At 39.0% G+C, this 14,658-nt stretch overlaps 1 protein-coding gene across 1 annotated transcript in view; it reads right to left on the bottom strand.

Moving 5' to 3' along the window:
* Positions 1-14,658, bottom strand: part of LOC126381286 (tolloid-like protein 1) — a 151,405-nt gene that overhangs the window by 122,056 nt on the left and 14,691 nt on the right. The window contains exon 2 of the mRNA XM_050030782.1: positions 7,393-7,644. Within this exon, the coding sequence (XP_049886739.1) occupies positions 7,393-7,597 (205 nt within the window). The 5' untranslated portion in view covers positions 7,598-7,644. The remainder of the gene's footprint in view (positions 1-7,392; positions 7,645-14,658) is intronic.

Below are 14,658 nucleotides of genomic sequence, written 5' to 3'. Positions count from 1 at the left end.
AGCTTAATGTCATTCGGTTTGAATTACACGATTGTAGAAATAAATTGCTTTAAGTATACTTATTTTGTTTCCCCTCCGGTTGATTGAGGGGAGGCCTGTGCCCAGCAGTGGGACGTATATAGGCAGTTTATGTTATGTATATTTTGTTTTCGCAAAGGCCGGATGGGTGACCACAAAATAAAGAAGTTTCATCTCGAGCTCCTCCGTCCTTCGGAAGGCACGTTAAGCCGTTGGTCCCGGTTACTACTTACTGATGTAAGTGAGTAATCATTACATGAGCCATGGCAGCCTTTGGCGGCTCAATAATACCCCTAACACCGGGGTTGCTGAGGTTGGTAATCCACCTCACAACCCACATACTAGAAGAAGAAGAAGACGGGCATAGAGTGAGGGCCATTCAAAGTCATTACTGAATTATTACTATCTATCTTGCCGACCGTTTTCCATCAGCCGCGGCTGCGACTGCGAGGTACGGTCACGAGTACTAATATGTCTACACTTTGAAACCATGTCACATTAACTTTATTGACAAATTAAACCGTAAGTCTCATTAAATGACAAATATGTTAGTGCGACAAGGTTCTAAACTGAGTATATGATATTGCTCATGACTGTACTATAACCGCTTTAATCACCCGGAGGGGATATAAAAGATTAAGACAAAAGTAAACAGAACAAACTCGCTCCAAAATCAATTTGAACCCGGCTCGGGTTAACCCTGCAGGTATTATTAACCTTAAGCTGTGAGCACTAAATATTATCTTAATGGTTGCCACGCCTCTGTCGCCGGCTTCTGCCTCTCACTGAAATAAAATATGGCTGAATGAAAATTGAATTCGCATTTGAGAGGGTTTAATCGAGAGGTAGATATTTGATTCCGCTCTCTATTTATTTCGAAGGAAGCTGATGGAATGTTCGATGAAAACAGCCGTTGGAAAATGGACGATTTTTCATAAAGAAATCTGTACTATAGGGAAATCTATACTTTATATACTAACTAATCTATCTACAGAGTGAAATTCTCTGCCTTCTTCTGTATTTCCGAATGCATATAACCCTGGTGCTTTCAAAGGTAGAGTGAACAGGCACCTTTTGGGCGCGCTCTTATTTATGTCTTCGGGCTAAGAGCAAACTCATCTATAATAATGCATATTCTGTGTAAAATCTGAGCCCTAGTTAGGAGGACATTACAGGCTGATCACTCAATTGTCCGAAAGCAAGATGATCCTTCAGAGGGTACGTTAAACCATTGGTCCCGGTTACAACTTACTGATGTAAGTACGTATTCGTTACATGAGCCATGTTAGGGGCCTTTGGTATCAAAAAAATGGTGGTATCAGCCAGGTATCAAATATGGTTCAAAAGATACAGCCTTATAAAGGTTGAACTTTGAGACCCTCTCACAGACAAACGGACGTAAAAACGGTTTACGGGTACTAATCGGAAACCGTCTCTATACAGAACTGGAAAAGTACTTTACAACCATTTTTCATTGGAATAAAAAACAATCATTTTTTATTTGACTGAAATAATCATTTATAATTCTTATTTTTAAATGATATAAAAAACTACCTCTACTAAAGAAAAAAATATTAAAATCGAACCTGTCCCTGGCAAGTTAGAAGTGAAACCCTTCATTGACTCCACTAAGAGTCTATTTATCTTATTCAAGCCTCGACTATGACGGACGAAGGACACTATGAATGATTTCACAATCCTTTGTACGAAAAATCGCTATTATTTCGCTTTCACTTTAAACAATTTATTTTCTAAAAACATCATAATAGGTGTTGTTTAGCTTGAAAATTTTTCTTAAGTAAAAGTAAGTTGTTTGAAAAGGGTCTTTATTAAACAAGGAATATTTTTGTAGAGGTGTTTATTATAGACGTAGCATCGTAGCGCGTAGCAGCGTAGCATGCTTGAAGGCTCTACGGAATGACATAGCATAAGCATACTTTCGAGAAAGACTTACAAAGGAAGTTGATAAGCATATTTTCATAAGCGTATTTCTAAAGAATTGCACAATAAATATTTCTGAGTAGTTAGAATTTAGTACTTATTTCGTATTATATCGTGACTAGAATAAAGTCACAATTCCCGGGTATCCGAAATAAATCGCGTGGACGTTGTAAAAGGGGCATTGTGCGATTTTTACGGTTCGCTTGATGATGGTCAGTTTATAGACTTTAAAGGTTTATTGAGTGCCAGATTCCAATTTGAAAAGAACGGAATGGTTCAGGTCTCGAGGGATAAAATTTGACGTTTCGCGTCGATTGCTCGAGTTTAGTTCGCCTTTTTGGGTCGATACAGCTTTGTTTGGGTTTTATTAGTTTTAGTGTTTCAGACGGCAGCGTTTTAGGGCTCTAACTTACTAGAACTCCATTGTGACACAACTACGGTCGCGCCACCAACTAATGTATGCAGTTGTTTAAACGGTGCCTGACATTTAGCTAAGTTGCAAACGTTTACCGATACCAAATCCGATGTCCCTTTATATCGATCCCATACATTTTTATCCCTGTTTCTGTTGTTTTTCGGAGTCGTTTGCAACTTGGTTGACCCCTCTAGTGGCAACTGCATGGTCACGTCACCATGGTGTTATAATGAGATATGGCCCTTAGGATATGTTATATTTATTAGATTATAACGTTAGGTTAGATTACGTATTTCAGTTGCTGTCCTAATATAAAGTAAGTAAAGTAAGTTTGTAAGTATGTTATATAAGTATTCATTTGCAAGTATTTATTAGTAAGTTGTACTTATAATTAGTACCCGCAATCTTTCAATATTTTTTTTACATTTTTCCTCACCTTATGGTTGTCTGGAAGAAATCGCTTTAAGCGATAATGCCGCCATTTGCCATGTACTTAGTTAAGAGACTTTTTGTAATTATTTCTTTTTATTTTGGTGCAATAAAGTGTATTTGTATTGTACTGTATTGTATAAAAACAAAAGTGACTTAGTTTCACCTTCACGGCTTGTAGCAGCACGGGTTGTAGTATTTTATCTATCTATCTATCTTGTCACGGGTACAAAATAAATCACAAGACTCAAGGTGTCAAAACCAATGTGGTGTAAGTTTCCCACTCACTCCTGAATTTAGGTCAAAATAATTGTCACAAAGACCCAGTTTGCTTTCTGAAAGAAGTAACCTTTGACCTTGACGATGGATGGCAAGTATTCAGCCTCATCTCGAGAATAACGCTTATTATTTTGGTAACAATTTATAATATTTCCCCTTTCATTTTACTTAACTTACTTGTTTTATAAGACCACGTTCGTTTAGGTTACGTATTAGAAAGAAAGAATTAAATTTTTGTTATAAAGAGACACCACAGTAACAAATATCAAACAAAATATGGAATAAGTTACAATCAAAACACGCTAAAAAACAACTTACACAACAGAGTACAAATAAATAGATAGTAAACATTAAGACAATTATTATATAATATAGAAGACTAAAAGACGTATATTTACTTAAGTGGAGATGTCCTTAGAAAAGGTATAGTACGATCTACTTTGAACCGATGAATGTGGAGGAAGCAAGAGAAGTGTATCAGGATCGAAACAAATGGAATTCCATAGTCTCTGCTCACCCCGGTGGGAAGTGAGAGTTTATGTATTACAGTATTTTAATACAAATAAGTATATAAAATTGAGATAATTCCGTCGATTACAAGCAATACTTAGTCATCATCACCAGCCCATTAACGTCCCCACTGCTGGGGCACGGGCCTTCCCTATGTATGTATGGATAGGGAGATCGGGCCTTAAACCATCACGCGGGCCCAGTGCGGATTGATGGTTATTAACGACTGCTAATGCAGCCGGGACCAATGGCTTAACGTGCCTTCCGAAGTACGGAGGAGCTCGAGATGAAAACTTTTTTTTTGTGGTCACCCATCCTATGACCGGCCTTTGCGAAAGTTGCTTAACTCCAACAATCGCAGACCGAGCGCGTTTACCGCTTTTAAAAAAAAACAATCAAAACATAAAACATACAAAACCATTGAAAGAAATAAAATCTTTATTCTCCAATTAAATAATTTTATACAGCACTCAGGTTTAGTGATTCTGGAATCACCTGTAAAAGCGTGGAGCGCTCGAGTTGAGGAACAATGTGTAGTACGCGCCGGCGCAGGGACATTAAAAAGTGCTAAAACAGAAATCAACGGCGATAAAAAGCAAAGCTCACCGAGCGTTCATTGAAATTTCACAGGACACTGGACGACACATGAGCGAACAGCGGGGGAGAGCCTTAGTATGCTGATACTTGAGCTATGTCAGGAGCCTTTGGCGGCTCAATATTTGTCTCGAAATGTAATTATTTCTCGAATTTAAATAATCATAATAAGTAATATTAAAATGCTTCATATCGTCAACATGCATCCATCCACACTCACGCTTCTTCAAAAGGCAGTAATTCTAAATAGATGGAGCATCGTCAGGAAGAGTTTATCTCTGAAACAATAAAAGCACTTGGCTACGGCCCGTGCCACTTGAACCTCTTCGGAGAGAACTAAAATATATAAAGATATATAATAATATTAAAATGCTTCATATCGTTTTTATTTCTACTCAAGTAAGTCATGGATTTGTAGATTATTTATGACATAACACCACAGGCCGGTAAAAAGTTGACAATTATGGCGGACTGTCATTACGAAAAAACTAAATCATTTTTAGAGAACAAATGAAAGTGCTTAAGAGCAGAGAACAGAAAACGTTAAACAGAAAATTTTAGCTCAGGACGTCCACCTCCACCTTATGATTATTTCGACAAACATCCGCCTTGCTTTTATGTAATTGTTTTAGTAGAAATTTGATATCATGTTCTTGTCTTTTTTTTGTGTGTGGCTTCCTTTTATAGTAAACTATTTCTATTCTATTATATTCTAAAACAGATAACATTCAGGTATACCTTTTACTTAAAAGGAGTAACCAAAAAAATATTTGTTAAAGTGTAACAGGTTAAGAAATAAACTAATTTTATTTTTTATTTTTATTTTTATTTTTTATTCAGAAACAGATCAGGAAAAACTAATGGTGTGTTTTCAGATAATATAACAAACAGATTTATCATTCTTGTCGATGCGCAGGAAGAATTATCAGTTAAGTCTTTTAATACTTATATATTTTTCTAATTATCAGTTATGCTATATTTTGTGGACACTTTATACCTCAAACCTCATTTTACCCAGATACTACACATTGACGTCATCGTACACGCGCATTTATGTGTGTGACGTCAGACGCCACACGATTGAAGACTAAAGTAAGACCGAAGGGTGAGGAGAATTGTGAGGTAAACCTAGCTCAGACGCTGGTGGGGAGCAGAGAGTTACCGTTCTATACGTAGCATTATTGCTTATTCTATGACCAAGGTTGGTGAAGAACGAATAATTAATAAAGGACATGACCTATTCATTGACTGGTCTTCTTCTTCTCTTGTTCGTATGTTCTGGCAACAATGACTTACTGAATGACCTCATCAACTCTGGTGTTAGGGTTACTAAATTGATCTGTCAAAGGCCTGACATGATTACTGACTACATGTTTACTTAAGTAAATAGTAGCCGGGACCGACTACTTAACGTACCCTGAATCACAGATCATTTTACTTTCAGACAATCGGGTGAACAGCCTACTTTTATCGAAATGCTAATCTTCTAACCACTAGACCATGGAGGCCGTTGACTGGTCCTACCGCACTCAAAACGTGTAAAATGTTTGACGCACGCGAAAACACGTGTTAAACTATCTTAATTACATGACCTCTGTCGTAGTGATAAACAACGCGAACAGCTGATTAAAAGTTTCCAGTTATGAGTGTGTTTCTCTCCAACGTAGACTGAATGAATGACATCCTCAATTACGCTGGGTAAAACCTAGGCTACTGCCACAGTTCATCTCAGGCCTTTACATCTTTATCAGATGATTCAAACAGCGTTTCTGTGGCAGCTTTTAAAATGGCTGTAAAGTCCAATGCGAGAGCGACAGTAGCGGCCGCACGACTGGCATTGTAGTTGAGGGTTACTAGATGGTACAGGTGGTAAATCGGCCCTCTCACTTCTGTGTCGCCTCTCGCGCTTGTCGGCTAGATTCTGGAACCAGGTTTTATCGTGTGCTTTGCACCCATCGGCCAAAGACGTCCTCCACTTATTCCGGTCACTGGCCAGGTCCTCCCATTTATCGGGGCTGATCTTAAAAGCAAGCATGTCACGCTTTGTGCAGTCTTTAAATCGCAACAACGGCCTTCCCACCTTTCTTTTTGCAAAGGCAACTTCGCTCAACAGGGTACGTCGTGGTAAGCGGACACGTCGTGCGTCGTGGTGCCACAGTTAGAACTTATATAATAAACTATGGGCCATAACCATTAAGTATTAGTGACAATATTTGTTTATGTACACCTTAATTCTATTAAAGTAATTTGGTATCATGTAATCTATGTACACTTAATAAATATTTATGGAACACGACATTCGTGACTCACTAAGCAGTGTCCACATAATACCAACGTCAAAAAGGTACGCTTTGGCATCGATACCATTTCAACATTTATAAATAATTTGGCAACCTTGCCGGCTACGTATCGTCTCTATAAGATATGGCCATTAAACTTACGGGTTGTATGTTCATAAAAGTATCAGCGAAACACGTCATCAAAATACAGGGTGTTAGTGACATCAGAACGAATACTGAGGGGGATGATTCAGACCATAATTAAAAAAAAAAAACTAAAAAAAACCTATGAATTTTGCGACGGAAAATTGATATCAACACAGAATCATAGTCTGAATCATCCCTCGTAGGTTTCGTTACGTTGTCACTAACATCCTGTATGAAGATTTTTTTTAAATGAATACTTATCCGCTTACGTCGATTATTTGTGCCACAATCGCGTTCATAATGAAACCGTGCGAAATTCGTACCGGAGGTAATCAGCCGGAATTATAAAGTATCCCCGATGACAATCCGTTTGCGCGTCACCCTGTCCCTTTTCCGGCCTGTTTGTTTTAAAAACCCTTCAAAATTCCAAAAGGGTAATACCCAAAATACCGAAAACAATGTTTTAAACACGAAAACGCGGTGGCATAAAACGAAATGGCGGCGTAAAAATTGCAGATTGATTTTATGTCAACGAGTTGCGAGGATAATAATTTTGTCGGGTGCCTAAATCTTGACACGTTTCCTCATATTGTTTGTTTGCTTTGGATTATAGCGAGTTCGTTTGTTAAGAAAGCACAAGTGGTTGGTGGAATGAAATACTCAAGTTTTACTTGTTATTTACTACTTAAATGAAGGTATTTCAGAAGATAAAGGACATATGTGAACACTTTAAAATACAATTGAAGTATAATATAGTAAATATAAAGCTTTGTCACTTACCAGCTTTACAAGGGTCCATTCCAAGGTCTCCTGAGTCTTTATGTTCAAAGTGTCTTGACAACAGCTCGTCTATAGTGTACTTGTGTTGCTCCTCTCTCGCCAGTTCCGAGGTTACTTCGGCGCTTGCACACATGAAAATGGTCAGTATTACACTGACCAACGCCGCGAGCGGACGTCGACGCCGCGATGTCATTCTGAACTGCATTTTTATCACTCAAGCACTACAACATAGCACTAATTTTGCGTTTGTTCCTGAAACAAGGAAAAATGGTTTGTTAAAAGTGTAAATTTCTTTTATATTAAAGCGTAAGTAAATAAATATTGTTAAATCCAATACACGGTGATAAGGTCATCGTAACGAATACTAAGGGAGATGATTCTGGTAATAATTCTGAGTTGATATCAAGTTGAATTTCCTATCGAAAAAGTCATGAAAATTTTGTAACGGAAAATTCCCCTTGATATACTCAGAATCATGGTCTGAATCATCCCTCAAAGTTTTCGTTACGATGTCACTAACACCCTGCGTAAAAATTAAGTATATACGTAATATTGAACACCTTTTAGGTGAGAAACTTAAACGAGTTTTCCGTTAGTATTAATGTTAATAACAACAAAACTACTGAAACATATAATCCTATTACAGAGATTCAAGAGCAAGAACAGATTACAACACTCCTCAACATTACCGCAGCACGCGACAGTTTTACGAATAAATCACAGTTAGAACTAAAAGGGTAACGTTTAATCTCGTAAATACGGTAGGGATGTAGACAAATAGAGTGGCTTTCTAGACCGCAAGCCTTGCTCGCCGCAAGATGCGGTATTCGCCATTAGAAGGCTGCTCCAAGCTTCCTCCAGCGATTGATCTTAAGTTTGAAAGATTTGACTTGGATTAAACATACCCCGAATTACAGATGCAAAGACGATTCGTTGGGAATAGTAAAAACCAAAGTTGTAAGGGAAACTTGCTTTGAATTGCGTCTAAGTGTGTGTTTGGCGCCGGTTCGAAACCTGGTACCGAGTTTTCACTTACACGCTTGGCTCGGCGTTTATAGACGGCAATATGGCTCACCACCTATCACGTTGGTCTAACAGAAAGCTCGGTGAGGTGTGGGTACTTAGTTTATCTTGCGATAGATGTACTTTCTTATCCTAATTGGGATTAGTCGTGACTTTATATTGTATGTATGGGTTTATCTTTCGATTGCGTAAGAAGAAAACTCATCATATCAAGTAGGTGGGTACCTACCTTACAAACTGCCTGCGAATTGTCTTTATGCGCTTACGGCTTTGCCAACCTTTATAGAGATCGCTGTTATGAACGGCTTTCACGGCCCAGTGTAAAGCGATGAGCTCAAGATCCGGAGGTCTTGGGTTCAATACCCGGTGGTAACATGTCTAACAAAAAACACTTTAAGAGACTTTTCCTGGTTGGGTCAGAACTTTGCAGGCTGAAATCTTTCAGCCAGGCAGTCTTTTTACTTAAGTTCTTAAGTAAAAAGATTGCCCGTGTAAAGCCTTGTCACGGCATGGGCCTTTGGCGACTCAATAATAAACCTGACATCAGGGTTGATGAGAACGGTCACTGACCTCACAACCTACACGATAGAAGAAGACGAGCGTGAGTATACACGTGCATAGAACAGTCACACATTAATAATTATTATTACCAAATGAAAGGCCCACCTTTTATCAGAACCTCGTCAAAAGAGTAAAAAAGTTTATTTGAGAATATCAAACACGGTGTCCCTTTACCTTTACCTGTTACACGCTCGTTAACCGAAGTTTCCTCTGAAGCAGAGGACGTTACCGGTTAGTTAAATACCGGTACGTACCGCTACCGGTGCGGTATCCACCGGTCGTTTTCGCACATCCTAATTGTTGGGTCTCGTTGTCATGGTGCGAGTCAATTCTCTTTAGTCACGCTTGAAAATATTTCAGTATATAATGGCCCCGATTCTTGCAGACACCTCCTAATTTTATTTTAAGTTATACCCGTCATTTTCCTATCCGCCTTAGAAAGGGACGAATAATTGACAACAGTTTATTTTAAAATAACCCAGGCAAATAAAATAGGCATCTCGCTGCTATGCAAACCGTTTGAGGTGTGCTGTAAACTTACTTCTATCGGGTTATTGGCCAATATAAAAATATGGGCAGGTTTTTAAAATTCCTGTCTAAAATTGACTTGACAAGAGCGCAGCTCTTAATTAGACAGAGACAGAGAGAGAAAATTTACTTGTGTTCCATAAATTTTATGCTTATCGATTACCCGTCCCTTTCCTCTTCGGCGGATAAGAAAATGAGAGGTATAACTTAAAATAAAATTAGATGGTGTGTACAGGAATCAGCGGCAATATCATAATTGAATATAACTTAATATATAGTATGCCACAGCCTAGCTTTTTAATAACACAGTTTATTTAACGGTCCGAATGACATTATATCTAGGGCTTTGACCAATAGGCGCCGCGAATGCTATCTACGTAGATATACGTCATACGGCTATTCGTCGAAACCTTCGTTATAATTTGCAATATGGAATCCATGCCGCGGGCGCTGCAGTAATATTAAAGAAGATATATTTAAATTTTTTGAATGTCGCTTTTCTCTATTTATGTACTTTAGTGACCATTGAATTGACGAATTAATATAGGTACTTATTTCGTTTATCACCTTCCAAACTTTAATAATATTTTAGAACACTTACAAAGGAACAATATAAATAAAAAAGCGAAACAAAAATAAATATAAACAGCGGTCAAAAAATACGAAACGGGAAAACTTTATCATTCCATTCCGTAACTTTTTGCGCGGTTGAAAAAATGTGCGCTATCGTTGGGGACAAAACAGGGTTGTACTCAGTTGAACCTTACTGATACGGGGGTCAGGGTTTAAGATACCATCCTTTTTGTATCTATTTTGTTCTTCAAACTGATAACATTATCCTAATGTTTTTATCAGTTTGAAGAATTATGCTAAGATAGGTCGCTCTAGCCATAGCGGCTAATCAGCTAATGACAACAAACACTTCAGGACCCGGATACCAATCTCGCCGGCGCGGTCGATGGTTTATCTTATCGCTCTCCGATTAAGCCATATAGGCACCCTCAGGCCTGTTGTCTTAAATTTTGAACCGGGTGAGAGCCCTCAGCGTTCCTTATTTCAATCAATCAATCAATAATACTTTATTGCATAACGACATATACAAAGGACATAAACACACGAATAAAAACGTAAGCACAACAGGCGGCCTTATTGCTAAACAGCAATTTCTACGAGGCAACCTTAGGGTGAAAGAAGATTATGCATTGGATATATTGGATTATTTGTCCGGCTAAGTAGTTAAGGCTCTTTAGTGAACTCGGCTCCATCATACAATCGGCCCTTTTTTATTAATTTATTAATTTTGTATTAATTTTCTTTAGTCTTTTGCGTCAAATGTACGGTCACGAGCATTAATATGTATACACTTTGGTACCATGTCACATTAACTGTTTTGACAAATAGAACTGTAAGTCTCACTAAATGTCAAATATGTTAGTGCGACAGAGTCCTAAAGTGGGTACATTATATTGCTCATGACTGTAAAATAAACCACGTCAAAAACAAAAAAACAATGTTAGGTCTTAGAGACTTGGGCATCACGCGTTTGGGATAATCTTGAGCTGTGTATTTTTGTCATCGTAGTTGAACATAGAGCAACACGGACCTCCGCGGTAGCTGAATGATGCCCCTATTCCCAGTAGTCTTACCGAGTAGTCTTACCAGTTGAACTACTGGGAATTTCCTTCCCAATAGACTTATTGATCTTACTGCTCAGTGGGTAGGCCCGCTACAAGGTGGACCGACAATCTGGTGAAGGTCGCTGGATGCGGGCAGCGCAGGACCGATCGTCGTGGAGATCCTTGGGGAAGGCCTATGCCCAGCAGTGGGCGTCGTACGGCTGATAATAATGATGAATGACTTACTGAATAGGGGGAATGATGTCTAGATAGTTGAGAATGCTGTGTAGGTTTAACAAAAAGTAGAATGGCATCACACCTGTATTCCATTTGCTTTATTCCTGACCAGTGATGTGCTATTCCTGGGAATTAACCCACTTTATTCCTGGGAATTAACCCACTTTGGGATCGTTCCCAGCAGTATAAAAGCGCAAAACTTATGTAAAAAACACATAATAACGGGTTCTTACCGCGTTTAAATGGGGATATGAGACTCCCGATATTTCGACACTGTTGCAAGTCATCCCGTCGGGATCGTCGTCATCGGGAGTCTCATATCCCCATTTAAACGCGGTAAGAACCCGTTATTATGTGTTTTAATTATGTAAAAAACTTTATTACCTAACCTTTAGGCAGATAAATTGTGGGATATAGAAATAAAACGGGATATTTTAAATATCTTTACTCCTTATATGTATTTTAATTAATTTTAACAAAACAAAAAAAAAACTTCTTCCCTTATCCTCTAACCAACCAGACTAGAAGAACGAACAATTTGAAAAAGAATGTCCTTACTATTAAAGCGTTTTTACAACGAGAATATTCCCACTTTGGGAACATTCTCGGGGACGGCTTATCATTATTCCTTACACACTCTCTCTCTCTCTATTTAAGAGCTGCGCTCTTGTCGGTGGAGTAACCGCCATTCCTCTCTTCTTCCCGCCAAAACCTTCACCTCCTGATACGACACGACCTGCACCTTCTCTTTTATTTGTTTCATAAATGTTATCCTAGGTCTACCCCTTCCTCTCTTCCCTTCAATTTTTCCTTCTATAATGTTTGTTATAAATGAATCGTGTCGTATCAGGTGGCCAATCATATTTCCTCTCCGGTTCTCTATAGTCTTCAATATGGTTCTCTTTTCTTCAACTCTTTCCAGCACTTTTTCATTTGACACCATTTCAGTCCAGCTTATACCCTCCATCCTTCGCCAACACCACATCTCAAACGCTTTCAACCTCTCTCTGTCTCTCTGTGTCATAGTCCACGTTTCACTTCCATAGAGTGCAATGCTCCAAATATATGATTTAACAAACCGTTTCCTTATTTTTAATGATATGTTTTTGGTTTTCAAAACGTATTTTTTCCTGTTAAATGCTTGCTACTAAACCCTACCTCCGTCTGATACTTTTTAGGTTAAGTTGTTTTTTTTTTGTGCAAGTTTTAACTTAAATATTTGTTTGTAAAATTTAATACTTGCTCATATGTATAAATAAATAGGTAATAAAATACCTTTTGGTGTCTAAACAAAAAAATATTCGATTCGTAAGAAACCATTTCACAACAAAACACACTGAGAAGATGAATTGCCAATATGGAAAATCCACAAAAATCAACGACACAGTTGACTTTTTTAATCGTTTAGGTATTTTTACGAATTTTATCTTATAGCAACATTGAGGCAATGACCGGTTATTTCAGATAATAGATAAATAACCTTCTTGATCAACCCAATAATTGTCATAATCACCTTTTATTATTATGAAAGATTAACAGCTGACCATGTTTTCCTTTTTTGTTCGCTCCGAGTCCAACATATTAGCTTGTGATTCTGCCCACCTCATTACGGATTACTAGCGTGAGTTTGTGATGTTATCATATCCCTAGCGTTACCCCATTTTCACAGGGTCCACTTACCTAACCTGAAGATATGACAGGTCCGGTTTTTACAGAAGCGACTGCCTGTCTGATCTTCCAACCCGCGAAGGGAAAACTAGCCCAATACAGGTTAGGTCATATATTATCTCCGAAACGCATTTCTCGGGAATGTGGTAAACCCATTGCACGTGATAGTCATGTATAATCAAATCATGAATTCAAACACAAATTCTAAAATCATTAGGCCCGTGTTGAGATTCAAACCTGAGACCTCATTATAAGAGTCAAGCGTTCTTCCAACTGAGCTACCACGGCTATGTTATGTTACTGGGCTCTGTTTTCCGCATTTAGACTCTAAGATGGCCCATTATGCGGGTAATTGTTGACTACGTAAGCCAACCTATCTCCTTCCAGAAGCTCAGAGGCCTCCTGGGGTTTTCACAGGCTTCGCGGAGCGACCCCATTCCTTTGAGGATTTGTACCCGTTGTGCTGACACTCCCGTGCATTCCAGGATTACATGGGGGGCAGTTTCTTCTGCGTCCAGACAGCCTCTGCAAACAACCACGGCTATACATACTACTATCTATCTATATCAGCCTAAATTCTTATCCAGTTTTGGACGTAGGCCTCTTCCATGTTTTTCCACCTCCGACGATCTTGGGCTTTCGACATCCAGCCATATCCTGCGTGCCGCACGATGTCGTCCTTCCATCTCATTGGTGGTCTTCCTCTCGGTCTTGTGAATGCTCGTGGGCGCCACTCTAACCATCTCCGGGTCCATCTTTCTTTGCTCATTCGAGCAATGTGATCAATACATACTACTACTACATATTCATCATCATCATCAGCCCATTAACGTCCCCACTGCTGGGGCACGGGCCTTCCCTATGGATGGATAGGGAGATCGGGCCTTAAACTATCACGCGAGCCCAGTGCGGATTGATGGTTATTAACGACTGCTAATGCAGCCAGACCAACAGCTTAACGTGCCTTCCGAAGCACGGAGGAGCTCGAGATTAAAACTTTTTTTTTTATGGTCACCCATTCTATGACCGGCCTTTGCGAAAGTTGCTTAACTTCAACAATCGCAGACCGAGCGCGTTTACCGCTGCGCCACCGAGCTTCTCAACTACATATTATATTAACATAATCATCATCATTCATTAAAGAGCCACGCTCTTGTCAGTGTAGCATTTTCTATTCTTGTCTATATCACACGCCAATCCTTTATTTATAAGACATAACTTTCGCCTTCTCTTTTTTCCATGTAATCTCGTCATTGTGAGGTACGTCAGAAAGCAATAGATGACATATGCACAGGAACGGAAAGGATGGCGTGAAAGAGAGGAGGCCTACCCAGCAGAGGGTCCGTCCGTCGGGGAGGTGTCTGTGACGTCCTCTAATAACAAATACTTTCTTTCTTTCTTTTCTTTACGGTGGATGGGTGGATTGTCGCTTACCTCTAGCCAGCTAAGGCCCAAAATAGGAAGCGACACTGGTCGCTTACCTAAAATGATACATATACACCACAAGAAGTGCTTAATATCCAAAGGTGATAGATTGTGCGCAAAAGGGAAGTACAAAAGAAAAAAGAAAGGTGGATACAGGCCGAATAGATAGATAGAGGCTTTTCTTGGTCTTCCTCTTCCTCGCATGATA

This window comes from Pectinophora gossypiella, unplaced genomic scaffold, assembly GCF_024362695.1.
Source record: "Pectinophora gossypiella unplaced genomic scaffold, ilPecGoss1.1 Pgos_43, whole genome shotgun sequence".
In the NCBI taxonomy this organism is placed as follows: domain Eukaryota; kingdom Metazoa; phylum Arthropoda; class Insecta; order Lepidoptera; family Gelechiidae; genus Pectinophora; species Pectinophora gossypiella.
Note: the sequence above shows the minus strand (reverse complement) of the source record. Positions and strands in the feature narration are given on the sequence as shown.